General features: G+C 42.3%; 1 protein-coding gene across 3 annotated transcripts in view; it reads right to left on the bottom strand.

Annotated features, from left to right (window-relative positions):
• The window catches only part of IL12RB2 (interleukin 12 receptor subunit beta 2), an 87,508-nt gene that overhangs the window by 46,438 nt on the left and 25,319 nt on the right, over positions 1 to 15,751 (bottom strand). For all 3 annotated transcript variants that reach the window (XM_075999230.1, XM_012767234.3, XM_012767235.3), the window contains exons 5-7: positions 14,559 to 14,701; positions 10,985 to 11,135; positions 3,110 to 3,189 (exon numbers count right to left, since the gene is read on the bottom strand). In XM_075999230.1, coding sequence (XP_075855345.1) covers positions 3,110 to 3,178 — 69 coding nt within the window. In that variant the 5' untranslated portion in view covers positions 3,179 to 3,189; positions 10,985 to 11,135; positions 14,559 to 14,701. The remainder of the gene's footprint in view (positions 1 to 3,109; positions 3,190 to 10,984; positions 11,136 to 14,558; positions 14,702 to 15,751) is intronic.

Raw genomic sequence — 15,751 nt, 5'->3', positions numbered from 1 at the left:
AGTCACACCCTCACACTCATCCACACCCACACGCATACGCTCACAGTCACACCCTCACACTCATCCACACCCACACGCATACGCTCACAGTCACACCCTCACACTCATCCACACCCACACGCATACGCTCACAGTCACACCCTCACACTCATCCACACCCACACGCATACGCTCACAGTCACACCCTCACACTCATCCACACCCACACGCATATGCTCACAGTCACACCCTCACACTCATCCACACCCACACGCATACGCTCACAGTCACACCCTCACTTCACACACATACTCATACATACACCACACTCACACCCCTAACACACATGCAAAACTCTCCTGCATTCACACACGTATCCACACGTGGCTGTCACAGGCACACACATACAAGACACACGCACTCACACCTACAGGCACGCACGTCCATCCACAGCCACGCTCACGCACGCGGGGGCTGCGCCCAGCCAGCACCCAGGCATTCTCCTCTAACGTAAACATCCTACAAAAGTGAAAGGTCATCTCACATTTCCCCAGATTCAGGAGAAACCTGCTGTCACTTTGTTCACAGGCTGGTGGGGTTTTACTTGGGGCTTCCTTTGGTGTCAAGACCTGAAATTCCCCTCTTTGCAGTGGGGAGTGGGGTGTGTCTTGCATTTGTGTCTTTTACCTTGCATCTGCCAAGGTAAAAGCCCTGGCACGTGCAAGTCTTTGCTCCCTTTCCCCAGTGAGGCGTGACGTGGGTCCTCACAAGACACCTGATCTGGCTGCAGGGTTTTCTTTCTAGCCTGACACCGAGATGGGTCCCTGGTGCCCTGGCACCCCCTTCAGTTCCGAGCCTGCCTGAGAGCGGCACGAGGAATCCCCAGCAGAGGCTGGGACAGGAGAGGGGCCTCTTGAAACCTCAGTTTCCATGTTTGTAAAACGAGCAGGGTGAAAGGGGAGGACTGCATGCTAGTTAAATTCCTTTGGCTCTAGAATCTGGGGTTTTGTGGTTCTGGGTCCATAGCAGGACTGCTCATCGCAGCAACTGTGGTCAGTACTTTTAGTCCCTGCTCCCTGGTGAGAGACCTGTTTGGGGCCACTGAAGAAGCCCAGGATTTGACAGAGACGGACTTAATGCTATAATGGCCCTGTAAAACTTAGGACTGCTCTCTTCCCTGGAGAGCCCCGTGGGGCTAGGGAACCCCTGAAGGTTTGGAGGTAGCCCTGTGATAACCACCATCTGGCATCAAGTTGTAGAAGCTTCTAGTAATTTATCCTTTTGGTTTCTTATATAAGCCAGTTCCAGTCCAAGGCATCCTTCTTGGGCCCACGATTCTGGCTACACAAAAGGAAAGATTTTCTAACAATAAGAGTGGTTCAACCATGGCACAGGCAGACTACAAAGTGGACTTCTCCCTGTCCTAGGAGGTGCTCGCAGTGACATCTGTCTGTCCTGGCAGGAGGACTGGAAGAGCACTGAAGTCCCCCCAAATCCCAAGACCTCATCTTAGAATCTAAGCTTTGTTACCTGGATATCTAGATTAAACAAAAAAGAAAAAAAAAAGAATCTAAGCTTTGCGAAGACAAGAGTGCAATCAAAATGCGCAGCAGAGAAGAATGTGCATGCGTACATTTGCTCAGGCTAACAAATATCTTTTTTGACTTCATTGTGACACTGGTTTTAGGGGACCCCGATGCCACCTAGTATAAACTTTCTTTGTTACAGTGAGAAGCACACAGGCATGGCACTGAGCGTGTTGCTTTCGCCATTCAGATAAAACTTTATGATGTAGTACAATTTAATTTTACCTTAGTGGTCTGTGTGATCTTTTAATGTTTGTGTGCTGATTTACTGACCCCCACAATGCAATATGTTTATTTTCATTATACCGAGAGACCCTTGGGTGGAAAGGAATGACATAGGTTAACACAGCGCATCCTTCCAGATCACTGTTGAGGACATTTTTGGAGCAATCTTTCTATGGGAGGAGGAATTTTGGTTTTAACTAGTAACTTACATGTGAAAATGAAATGATTGAGCTGGATCCTTCCATAATGTTCACAAATTATGGCTGTTCTGCATGTCCCGCTTTGAGAACCATCTTGCTATTAAAAGTGGTTTTATTTTAAAATAAATTTGGAGCTGCAGTGTTAGTTTCAAAGAGAGCTTGATCATGATTCACCAAGCTATTTATAGTCATCTCCTCTTATACCAGACGTTTTGTAGGGGGTGGGGAGAAGAGAGTGAAAGAGCCCATTTCTATAAACTTATGAGCACACCAATCAGTAGCTCAACTCAAATGGTATAGAATTTTCTTTGCACAAAGATGTGTCATGATGTAGCAGGAAGAGTTCTGGATGAGGTTCCAGTCCCAGGTCTGCACTTGGTAGCTGGGTGACTTTGGGTGACTTTGGGCAAGAACTCTTTCTCTCTGAGGCTGGGTCTTTTCATTTGTTAAGTGGGAATACTAGTACTTACCTCACGGGGTTTTTGTGAGCATTAAATGAACCGGCAATACCATTCTGTAATAATGTTAGGACTCAATTGTTTCCTGGAAGGTTGTTCAATGTACTATTGTTTTACTACCATTTCTAAGGAAGGGCTGCTTTCTGTTTCTATCTGTATCATTTTTCTACTACTATTAGTATTCCTATGGTAGGGAAGCTTTCTTTCCATCCTCTCTCTTTTCAATGACTTAAACATGTACATTCTTAAATTTATCTTTTACTTCCCAAAGAGTGAGTACGTAAGGTGGCATGGTCGCTGCTGGGCACATGTACGCAGGAGAGAGGGGCTGGATGGAGAGGCGACAAGAGGTGGGAGAGACAGGGTAGGGGGTCAGAGTGTGGAAGTGCGGGGGATGAGAAGGGACCCTGGCCCGACAGGAAGTGGGATGAAGAACGAATGTGATGGTGTCAAGGCAGGAACTCCGCTGGAGCTCTCGTCCTCACCTGCCAAAGGTAAATGACACTGCATCCTGTGTCGTGAAGATGTCTGAGAAATGAGCTCCGACAAAGTCACTGAAGCCTCATCTCCAAGCCACTAAGCAAACAGGTCTTTTTCTGCCTTGAGACTAATTATTCAAATATTTAATTCCCTTGAGTTTAAGTTTACACTTTAAACTTACCTTCCAGAAAAGAGAAATCTGTTGTCTGTTGTAGTCAATGTGCTGTTTCATGTACCAGACATCTAACATCCCAGTAGGCTCTGTTTTGAAGGGGGAAAAAAACCGTATTTTTACATATATTTACACTATGGAAAAATTTTAAGTCAATTGGTCATTCAGAATGACCAATGATTTCAATTGACCAGGATGATTTCAATTTTTTTGAACCCCAGTATTTTTCTCTTTGTTTAGCAATGAACATGTATATCTTTGGCTAAAAAGTAAAAAAAAAAAAAAAAATAGGGCTAACTTAAAAATCAGTTTTAAAACATGATGAGGATTTGAGAGGCTGAGGTGGGAGGATAGCTTGAGGCTAGGAATTCAAGACCAGCCTGAGCAACATAGGGAGACCCCCCTCTCTATAAAAAATAGAAAAACTTGTATTGTTGCATGCATCTGTAGTCTCAGATACTTGGGAAGCTGAGGCAGTATCTCTTTTTCTTTTTTTCCCCCACGCCCCAAGGCAAGATCTCTTGAGCCCAGGAGTTTGAGTTGCTGTGAGCTATGATGATGCTACTGCACTCTAGCCAGGGTGACAGAACAAGACCCTGTCTCAATAAAAAACAAACCCCAAACCAACCAAACAAACAAAAATGATGAGGAAACTTGTTTCTTAATTTACTCTTAAGCCCTATAATAATAAAATAACTCAAAGAAAGTATGTGCCGTTATTTCTTTTTTAAATTGGAATGCAGAAAGAATTCTCAATGGATAAATAAAGACATGAATCATACAGAAAAACATTTTTTGGTCTTAGAAAAATACACAAATACAAATGTCAAACCTCGTGTTTGTCTCCATTCCTAAACTTAACCTGTTATCGTATAATTATTTGGTTTTTGATCATTAGATAATGATCTACTCAAAGGGAGGCCTATTTCATTTCTCTTAATATTCTGCATACCTAGTACAGCACTTAAAATGTAATAGGCTTCTAATAATTGTTAAATGATGAATGAACAAATCAGGCAATATCTATTTAATGCCAAAACACAGGCTGAACTGATAGAAGCAATAACCACCAACGTATAAGCCAATGGTCAAATATGGTCTAATTTGACTTGAGAAAGTCAATCAAACATCCTTCAAACAGGACTGAATAATCAACTCGTGTGAGTATGTGTGAGTGAGTGAGAGTGTGTGTGAGCACGTGTGCGTGAGTGGGTGAAGTAGTGTTACTTCCCCTACCGTCAAGTCACTTAGATCCGTTTTGACTTACAGCCAGGAGTGGAATCAATAGAAACAGCTTCTGAAAGCAGGCATCAGTAGCACCAAACTAACTCCTTTAACAGTGAAACTTAGGGTGGATTTGAGGTAAGGCTGCACCCAGGTGTCTTCTGAAGCAGAAAGTTCCATGTAACTAGATAGAAATATCTAGAAAATAAAGTCCTACCACCTGGACAATAGGAGGAGAACAAAAGGGCAAGGAAGGGAGCACATTTACCAGCATATAGGGTGGGGCCCGTGTGGGTCCATTCACTTTGTTGGGTGACAGCTTTAGAGAACAAAGTGCCAGTTCCAGAGCCATGTATAGGCCAAACCGGCTCTGTCTTGAACAAACAAAAACCCTGCCCTGCAGCCAGCTTCCCCCTCTGTCAAAGGAGGATAAAGAGTCCATACCTCACGTGGAGCCACAGTGGGAATTCAAATGGAGGGTGCTGACATAGGTAAGTGTTCAGCAAACGTAGCTCTTGCTAGTTCCTTCCATTGAGACCTGAAGCGCTCAGAGGTTAAGGAATTTGTTCGAGGTCCCAGAACTACTATTTAGAGAAGCCAGGCCTTGAACACAGATCTGCTTCATCCCAGAGCCCATGGTGTGGGCTCTGTCCCCCACGGTGGCCTGGCTCTGAGGAGCCTGGTGATTTCTCCACGGTCCTTCCATCCATCCCCCATGGGGTGAGCCTCTGTGTTCTCTCCTCTTCCTCTGTCACTTCCTCTTCCTGTCTCTCTAGCCCTTCTTTTTCTATCTTTTCTAAACACGCCCTTCTTTTCTTTCCTAAAGCCTTTTCTTCACCCATCTCTTTCCAACAGTGGTAGTATTTATCCTTGCAGTGGAGACTTAGAGGTAAGAAAGGCTTACATAAAACATTCTGAAAATGTTCTCAATTCTTCAGGAATATGAAGAGTGACCCAGGAATCAATCCTGGGGCTTCTTTTGCTAGCCCAGACATAAAAAGGAAAAAAAGCACAGGCAACAAAGGAAAGGGGACGTGACATTTGCTAACCACCCACTAAAGTGCCAAGTAACGTCTGGACATTATGCATGCATTATCTCATTTAAACCTCACACGATGCTGGGGTGCACATGATTATACAGGTGCACATGATTTCTAGCTGAGGACGAGCAGCCTGGCAAAGTTTAAATGATTTACAAAAGACACGAAGCTGGTAAATGACAAGCTGAGAACTGAGCCCAGGTCTTGATGTCTCTGAAGACCCTGCTCTTCCCATCAAAGCTCACTATATTGAGCAAAGAGCTGAACACTCCACAAACTATAATAGATAATCCAGACATTGACTACATAATCAGGATTTGGAAATTTGGATGTGCTTGATATCAAAGCCAGTTGCCTTGTTCTATAGCAGTAAATGTCTTCATTAATTACATATTGGTGAGAAATCTAAAGGGAACACTCATTACCTCATTAAAGATCCACAACCTAACAGATTCTTACAGAGCTAAGAATCAAATTCTAGAATCATACCCTCTTCACAGAATAAATTGCAAGAGATACTGAAATTTTAATGGCGCCTACCTGCAATGTACATCTCTATGGGAGAGAAGTCATTAGTTGAATCTGTATGAGTTCCAAAGTGTCACATTTCATGATCAGAGGTGTCAAATCACTGCTGCTTAAAGCAACATAAGGGCTAATAATAAAGAGAATCTTTGACATTGAACTGTCATAAAATCACTAAAAGTTCTAACCTCAGTGTTATCTAAAAAAAAGACAGATAAAACTATTATGGGCAGGTGAGAAAAAGAAAGTCAAAGGCCAATGTGTTTAAGTGATTTCAAAACAAATGAGTAAAAATGACTAAAAATACAAATATGAGAAATGGAAATCAGCTCTCCTGAGATGAAACTACTTCCTACGTAAAGGGAAAATCTGTAGGGTCAAAGAAGAAGCCACAAATATGAAAAAAAGAGGAGATCCGAAATGAAGCAGGAGATTGGCCTAAATGACCTAAAAATGACCTCAAGGGTTCTTTCAACTCTAAGATATTGAGATTCTTGGATTCTATGGAACAGTGTACATGGTCAACAAACCAGAGCCAAGCCATGGGTTGCTTTTGAGTTTATATCCGTGGTGTCTGAAGCCAGGGCAAGTGCAGGGGCCCGGAGAAGAGCAGCTAGATGGCAGGGTGGAAAGCAACTGCCCCACGGGTATTTTAGCTGACAGTGAGAAGTGTAGAGTTCTCTGTGAGCAGCGAAAATGGAGACTTTAACAGACTGCAAAAATGGAAAAGGCATATCTTGAAAGGTTTCAGGTAGTAGACTAAATGAAACACATCCTGGTCTCATCCTGGCCCAAATGATGCTTGTGGCAGAGCAAGAGGAAGATAAGTCCTTCACCCACTTGGTTCCTATATGTCCTGGGCTGTGATACATTTATCTAAATTCTAGTTTCAAATAAATTCAATTCAAACAGGTCTTACAAACCAGCTACCTGAGTAAACAGGTTTTTAGAGGCAGGTTCTTGCCTTCAGACATTGTCACCTGCTATGCCTCCCTGTGGCATCCTGCACAGAACTTCCCTGCTGCTCCCTCTCTCGGATGGATGACTTTAGCACTTGGTCCACTCTCTCTTTCCACCTCTTTACTGTCACTGTTCTTGGGGGCTCATCATTCACGTGCGTGTTGTTCGTGACGGTGCCAACAGTGAAGCATTCTTGCCGCCCTCACTGTCCAGCCCTTAACTATGGTGCCGAAGTATGGTCTGCAAAGCCAAAACATTTTACTGTCTGGACCTTTAAAGAAAATGTTTGCCAACCTCCAGGCTAGACTGTTATGAATGCTCACTATCCAAAATAACCTCCAGTATCTACTTGTTCACATCCACCCTATCATGGCAATATTTTAAAATTACAAATGAGTCCATGCATTTCCTAGCTTCTCAATGTAGGGAGGGGAAGCTACAGCTGGTAACTCTGTCCTTTCTACTTTCTTCCCCTTTAGGCATCTCTCCCCCTCACCCCTGCCATCCCCATGATATGGGGCGAGGTGGTCCTCCTTTACTGCTCTGGCCCAAGTATGAATAGGCAACGCTTTCCTTTCTTAACTATCCATAATAGAGTTCAGCAAGACCAAAGCATGTAAATAAGCCTTTAAAAAATGGTGAATGAACAAAGGGAAACACATTGATATGATAGCTCTAAGCAACAGTGCATCATTTATAGTTTGGAGTCTCTTCCAGAGTGTTCTAAGGGGTTCTAAGTTTCCTCCCTTCCCCCAACACCTGGGCATATTCTCAGACATGTCTGGGCACCTAGAGCCCAAATTCAAGAATGATTTTCCACCGGAAGGAAAATGTGGCTGCTCTCTTCCCAATATCAGTATCGGGCGTGCCTTTGATGGATACCGATTTCAGGACTGTCCTCCTAAACACTGGCATTGTTTTCATCAATGTCAAAGTGGTTTCTTTCCTCTTATCCCTTACTTAGTGGTCATTAGTGGAGAGGTGTTCCTCCTGGAGGACCATGGCAGGTGCTGAATTTAATGACACAGGAAAGGGCCATGTAAAGAATGCTGTTACCCCACTGCTGCAATGACATAAATAACTGCACCCCCATCCACCAGGAGACGTTATGTTCCTCTCAATTTTTTTTTTTTTTTGAGACAGAGTCTCGCTTTGTTGCCCAGGCTAGAGTGAGTGCCATGGCATCAGCCTAGCTCACAGCAACCTCAAACTCCTGGGCTCAAGTGATCCTCCTGCCTCAGTCTCCCGAGTAGATTGGACTACAGGCATGCACCACCAGGACCGGCTAATTTTTTCTATATATATTAGTTGGCCAATTAATTTCTTTCTCCTTATAGTAGAGACAGGGTCTTGCTCTTGCTCAGGCTGGTTTTGATTTCCTGACCTCGAGCAATCCACCTGCCTCGGCCTCCCAGAGTGCTAGGATTACAGGCATGAGCCACAGCGCCCAGCCATGTTCCTCTCAGTTTTGAGAAATAAGCTCTGCAAACAAGCTGCAAATAAGCTCTATCACAAAATCATTCAAAGTTTTAGAGAGTACCTAAAAAAAAAAAAGCTTACTAGTAATTTTTTAAATGCCAAGTTACATATGAGTAAAAAAGGGTTAAAAGGAAGAACTGTTAAAAAAAATTCACACCTTTTGGGTTTACATCAGTTGGTGTTTCATAAAGAAACTGATGACAGAAACAGTGGTAAAGGGTGAAAACCATAGAGCTTAGAGTAAGAGAAAAAAGAACCTACCACAGCCCAAAGAAAGATCAAGCGTAGAAAAGGGAGATTCAGACATTGAAAGGAAGCCAACAGGGGCTGATTAGGTGCTGTATCTCAGGGTAAGGGTTTCTCTCTTTACCAATGCCTGCAATGACTTTGAATAATCTGCTTCCTAGGTTCTATTCATAACCATCCACGAGTTCATAACCATAACAAGGTGCTACACTCAATGTTATGATGGTAGTTTATTTTATAGGATATGAGAGTTACTGTGCTGCCTTGGAGGAGTTTTAATTCAACAGACAAATGCTTAAAAAAACAAAAACATTTTCACACATCTCTAAATAGGTCATTATCAAATGTAAGAATGACAAGAATCGGCCGGGCGCGGTGGCTCACGCCTGTAATCCTAGCTCTCTGGGAGGCCGAGGCGGGCGGATTGCTCGAGGTCGGGAGTTCGAAACCAGCCTGAGCAAGAGCGAGACCCCGTCTCTACTATAAAAATAGAAAGAAACTAATTGGCCAACTAATATATATAGAAAAAATTAGCCGGGCATTGTGGCACATGCCTGTAGTCCCAGCTACTTGGGAGGCTGAGACAGAAGGATCGCTTGAGCCCAGGAGTTTGAGGTTGCTGTGAGCTAGGCTGACGCCACGGCACTCACTCTAGCCTAGGCAACAAAGCAAGACTCTGTCTCAAAAAAAAAAAAAAAAAAAAAGAATGACAAGAATCCACAAGCCCTGAGTTTCCCTAGTTTATAGTTTAGCCTAATGTTGATATAACTTGAATATTTCTCAGCCTATTTACTACCTTGAAGTTGGACATAAAATATGGCCTATTTTCAAAATTTTATCTGTACCATATATAAGCAAAATCTAATTTATGAGGTTATTTAAAAAATATTACTTTGTATAATAAAAGGATATTAAGAGTAAGCTCTGTATTACAAAAATGATAAGCAGAGAGCAAGTGGCTCAACATTAAGGAAATTTTATTATAAAATAAGAGGTACTAAATTATCATTTGTTGGATGAATTATTATTATTATTATTTTTTAGATACAGGATTTTGCTCTGTTGCCCAAGCTGTAGTACAGTGGGACAGTCATAGCTCACTGCAGCCTTGAACTCCTGGGCTTCAAGTGATCCTCCTGCCTTAACCTCCTGAGTAGCTGGGACTACAGGTGTGCACCACCATGCTCAGCTAGAGGGTTTTTTTTGGTAGAGATAGTATCTTGCTATGTTGCCCAGGTTGGTCTCAAATTCCTGGTCTCAAGCAATACTCCTGCCTCAGCCTCCCAAAGCCACCATGTCCAGCCTTAAACAATGTTTTAAATATAGAGAAATGCAATTAATACAAGAAGAACAGAAAACCAAAAGATTATTCTACAAGTGATGTATTCGGCATTATATTTTGCAAATAGGCCCTTTAAGTCCTTGAATGTCATTAGCGTATTATTGTTATGTGTCATCAGTTATCAAAAGCTGTTAGTAGCTCAGAGAAAATGAATGCAACTTAATCATGAGGCTAGTTTACATGTACACATATCCGTAAGTTTCACAAATAAACATTTAGATTTTTGCACATTAATATTACAAAAGCTCCAGATAATGAGCAATGGATTATATGCCAATAATTTTTCCTCTGAGCCAAATTTATATAAATTATGAAAAGTTCTATACTATAGTGAGTGCCTTTAAAATGAATATTCAGATAGCAATTTCTTATGTCTCCAAGGATTTGTTAACATTGGCATTAAGTTTATATAAGCATTTTTGCTTTAGTGAAATATTTGCTTATACTTCAATAAAACTGCTTTCCCAATAATTACCAAAAAAGAAAAGTTTATCATATTGAAAAATATATTTGATATCCTTTTCATAGGGTGGTCAGGTGGTTTTCATCTAAGCAGCGAATATCAAAGGCTTGAAGAAGTATAGTGTTGTAATATTTGGAGGAGAGAGGATTACTGGATGTTAAATTTTATTTTTAAACATATGTCTCCAGAGTCTACTTTCTTTCAAGCTTTTAGTATGACTTATAGAACCATATTAATTTTCATAGAATCAAAAAGATAAAATGTATCAAGATTTAACTAAAAAAATGAGATGAATTACTCATAGCTTTGTAGAATAAGAGAGAGTTACTGAGATAGTACGAAAGAGAGATGTGTTACAACCAAACATTAGTAAGGCACAAACTTGTAATCAAACTGACTGAGTAGGCAAACAGGAGTAGGACTTACCTAATGTTAAAAATTTCCTAGCAATATAAACATATCACCCTGAACAGGTTCAGTACATAAGTTAATGTCAAAATTAACTTGTTAATTAATGCAATCATACCTTTTGATTTGGTGCCAGTACTTTAGAGATTCTACTCCAAGAAAATCATTACACCTTCCTCTTTTTTTTGGCCACATACCTTCTTCTGGTGTTTGTGTGCTCAAGGATTCACTCCAATCACTCCAACTTCCTTTATAAAGATGTAGCTTAGAGGAAATCTGAAATTCATATTCTGTAAATGGTTTCAGATCCAGCAAATCATGTCTTCCTTTGGCATTTGTAACATTAACCTTGAATCAGATAGAATTTTAAAAAGTGGCTATTAACGCTAAATTATTAATTTAAAGAATTTTAACATAAAATAAAAAAACAGACTATGTGACCCTTTTTATTCCTCAGATCTACCATTCAATGAGAAGAAATATCAATGAATGGGTTACTGAATACATATGATGCTAATCTGAAATAATAGCTTTTCATTAAACAAACAAGAAAAAAGGCTTCTGGGACTAAGAACCGTTCTATACAGGTTCTCAGGGGGATCCTGAGATCAGATGGAAAACAAGGAAAGTTTGAAAACTGCCAATTTTCAAAAAGCCTTGGAAAAGTTTCTATACTGGAGATTAATTTTTATTTGGTTACAATTAGAATGTGATGAATATTTTAACACAGATATGGAACTGGTTTCAAAAAGAAAACTAGTTATACCTCTCTTAAGTATCAGCATATGTGGAACTGATCCTTTGTTATTATAAACCATTATATTTTACCAAAATCCTGGATGGAATCATAATCCCATACCTTTATTATTAAAACATGTAATACCTAACATTATATCAAATTGTAGGCCTTTTCTTTGGAATATTCAATTCCTTATAAGCCTCTGAGCATTCTCTAATATTTCTCTTTTCAATATGTTAAAAACTGCTAAAAAGTATTAATAATAAGGGGGTAGGGGATGGAATAAGCAGAAATGAATAGAAATAAATTGTAGAAAATTAACATTGGTTTACAAAAGTCTTTGGCTCAAAACATTTCAGAATCAATGATCAATATTCAAGCTATTTCTTAATCAATAGAGGTATATATGACTTTCTGATATATATACATTTTTTTTTAGGAAACAAAAGTGTTTAAGTTTATTTCTTATAGTTCTGGAGGCTGGGAAGTCCAGGGTCAAGGGGTTAAGGGCTTTTTCTTTTTTTTCTTTTCTTTTCTTTTTTTTGCTGGTGGGGACTCTGCAGAGCGCTGAGCTGGTGCAGGGCACCACATGGTGAAGGGCTAAGTGTGCTAACTTGCTAACTCAGGTCTCTCTTCCTTTTCTTATAAAGCCACCAGTTCCCGTGCCCTGATAATCCAGTAGCCCATTAATACATTCATGAGGACAGAGCCCTCATGGTTCAATCACCTCTTAAAGGCCCCATCTCTCAATACTGCCACATTGGGGATTAAATTTCAACATAAATTTTGGAAGGAACAAATATTCAAACCATAGCATTCTGCCCCTGGCCCTCAAAACTCATGTCCTTCTCACATACGAATACATTCATTCCATCCCCACAGCCCCAACGTCTTAAATCCTTCCAGCATCAACTCAAAAGTTCCAAAAGTCTCATCTGTGAGCCTGTGAAATCAAAACAAGTCATCTACTTACAAGCATAGGGTACACATTTCCATTCCGAAAGGGAGAAGTAGGCAAGAAGAAAGGGCTATCAGGCCCCATGCAAGTCTGAAACCCAAGAGAGCAGACACTGGGTCTAAAGACTCCAAAATAATCTTCTTTGATTCCAGGTCTGGCCTCCTGTGTACACTGGTGTAGGGTTGGACCCCCAAGACTTCAAGTGGCCCCACCCCTATGGCTTGCCTGGGTTCATTCACCCTGCTCTCCCAGCCTGGTCTTGCACGCTGGTAGTTCTACAGTTCTGGGGTCTCAATGGTGGTCCCACAGCTCAACTAAGCATTGCTCTAGCGGGAACTCTGCGGTGGTTCCGCCCCTACAACAAGTCTCTGCTGGGCCCCCAGGCTTTCCACAACATCCTTTCAACTCGAGCAGAGGTTACCAAGCCTCCACAGCTCTCGCTTTCTGCAAGCCTGCAAAGTTAGCATCTTGTACCTTCCACAGCTGCAGCATGAGCCACACCTGGGGCTGCCTGAGCTGGGGCAGACAAGGAGGGCTGGCCAGGAGTGCAGGGAGCAGAGCCCCGAGGTGGCCCTGGGCAGTGAGGCTGCGGACAGCCCCCAGGGCCAACCTTGAAGATCTCTGAAATGCCTTCAGGGTCTTCCAGTTTCTTCAGGAGTAGCACTGGCTCCCTTCTGCCCATGCTAATCTCTTTAGCAAAAGGTCGCTGGGCTACGCCCCTGATTTCTTCTTTGAATCAGCCTTTTTAATTCTCTACCTCATGGCCAGGCTGAGAATTTTCCAAATTTTTCTGCTCTGTTTCTCTTTTCTCTAGCAGTTCACCATAAGCAGTCAGCAGTTATCATGCAGCAGCCTGAGCACATTGCTGCTTAGAAGTTTTTCCTGCCAGATAATTTTTTCTGCCATTCCATCACTCTTAAATTCAGCCTTCCACAAAGCCCCCTGACCTGCACACAGCTTAGCCAAGTTTTCGCCATAAAACAAGGACAGCCTTTACTCCAGTTACCAGTACCTTCTTCTTCAGTTGCATATGAAACCTCATTAGAGTGGCCTTCGCTATCCATATTCCTATCAGCATTCCGGTCACAACCACTTAATCAAACTCTCAGGAGTCCCCCACTTTCCCTACTCTTGTCTCCCAGGCCCTCCCTGGAACCTAGGCCTCTTCTAACCGGCTCCTCCAAATTCTTGCAGCCTCTGCCCATCACCTGGGTCCAAAGCTGTCTCCATATTTTCAGGTGTTTGCTATCAGCACCACTCCCCTTCTCAGCACCAATTTTCCATATTAGTCTGTTTCCTGTTGCTTAAAACAGAAAACCTGAAACTGGACAATTTAGAAAGAAAAAAGAATTTCTTTCTTTTTTTTTTTTTTTGAGACAGAGTGTTACTTTTTGCCTTGGCTAGAGTGCCGTGGCGTCAGCCTAGCTCACAGCAGCCTCAAACTCCTGGGCTCAAGCGATCCTTCTGCCTCAGTCTCTTGAGTAGCTGGGACTACAGGCATGCACCACCATGCCTGGCTAATTTTTTCTCTATATATTTTTAGTTGGCCAATTAATTTCTTTCTATTTATAGTAGAGATGGGGTCTTGCTCTTGCTCAGGCTGGTCTCGAACTCCTGAGCTCAAAGGATCTGCCAGCCTCGGCCTCCCAGAATGCTAAGATTACAGGCGTGAGCCACTGTGCCCCACCAAGAATTTATTTCTTACAGTGAAGGAGGCTGAGAAGTTCAGGGTTGATGGGCCGGTTCTGGTGAGAACCTTCTTGCCGTTGCGGACTCTCTGCTGAGTCCTCAGTGGCTCAGGCCATTGCATGGCCAGGGGCTTGGCACGCTAACATCTCTGATAGTTCATAAGTGTGTACTTTCAGGCTATCTATTCTTTTTTATTTTTATTTTTTTAATATTTTTAACTTTTTATTATAAATTCTTTTTTTTTTAACCCTGCATGAGAACATATTAGGCTGTTGGGCTAAATATTCTTAAACTTCCTATTTGCTAGTAAGAAAAGACAGAGGTCTGTGCGGCAACACTAAGAACCCCTTAAAGCTTGTTTCCCCTTCACTCTAAAGACCATTACCGTATTCCAGGCCCTGCTGTTCCTGGGCCGATATCTGAGTCGATTAAGCAGCACCAGTCCCTCATCTCGCCACTGAAGGGCACATCTGCTTGCAGAAGCATTTTGAAATTTGATTCTAATGTCCCACGGAGGAAGAGGCCTCACTAGTAACCAGGAAAAAGAAAAAAATGTAATTCAGGATTCACAATCAGAAATTTCCTTAGGTACTGACATGAGCCATAAAGAGTTGAACAAAACTCATTTCTAAGATGCATAACCACCAAATTTGGTAAAATATATGAGATGGATGTTTTAAAAAAGGAAAAAAAAAGTTGGATTCATCTCTAAATCATTAAAATAATCATTCCTCTTAATATCATTCTCCTTAAATCCAACCTCCTTTTTTTTAAGCCCGGGCTAGAGTGCCGTGGCGTCAGCCTAGTTCACAGCAGCCTCAAACTCCTGGGCTCAAGCAATCCGTCTGCCTCAGTCTCCCAAGTAGCTGGGACTACAGGCATGCGCCACCATGCCTGGCTAATTTTTTCTCTATATATTTTTAGTTGGCCAATTAATTTCTTTCTATTTATAGTAGAGACGGGGTCTTGCTCTTGCTCAGGCTGGTTTCGAACTCCTGACCTCGAGCAATCTGCCCGCCTCGGCCTATCCAGAGTGCTAGGATTACAGGCGTGAGCCACCGTGCCCGGCCAAATCCAGCCTCATTTTTACCAAATAACTACCATCAGCATCAGTGACCTGTTGCCTCTACTTAATTCGATGGTTTTTAAAAGACCAACACGCCGAACCCGCGTGTTCCAGTGACTGAGAAGCCAGAGGTGGCAGGTGATGATCTCCTCAGGAGGAGGAGAAATGTCAGTGGGAAAATTCACAGCGAAAGGGCAGAGCCACAGAGGAAGAAAGGAACAGGGGAATGACAGTGGCTTAGAGACGAGTGGTCTGTGCAAAGAGAGGGGAAGTGGGCGAGGGGAAGTGTGGTAGGAAAGTGAGTAGTCAATGACTACGACCAGACCACAGTTGGCAGTGCGTATGCAAAGAGGTGCTACGGGACGTGAAAAGAGAGACACATAGTGGGAGGTTAGGACAGCAGGCAGGCCAGAAGCCTACCTGGGATGGTCAGAACTTGGACTGCCTGACATTGGCCTCTGATTCAACTGGGCCAGTTATATTTGCTTAGAAATGTGCTGGGACCAGCTCCC

This window comes from Microcebus murinus, chromosome 2, assembly GCF_040939455.1.
Source record: "Microcebus murinus isolate Inina chromosome 2, M.murinus_Inina_mat1.0, whole genome shotgun sequence".
Classification (NCBI taxonomy): Eukaryota; Metazoa; Chordata; class Mammalia; order Primates; family Cheirogaleidae; genus Microcebus; species Microcebus murinus.
The sequence above is the reverse complement of the archived record's forward strand: the minus strand, read 5'-3'. Positions and strand labels throughout refer to the sequence as shown.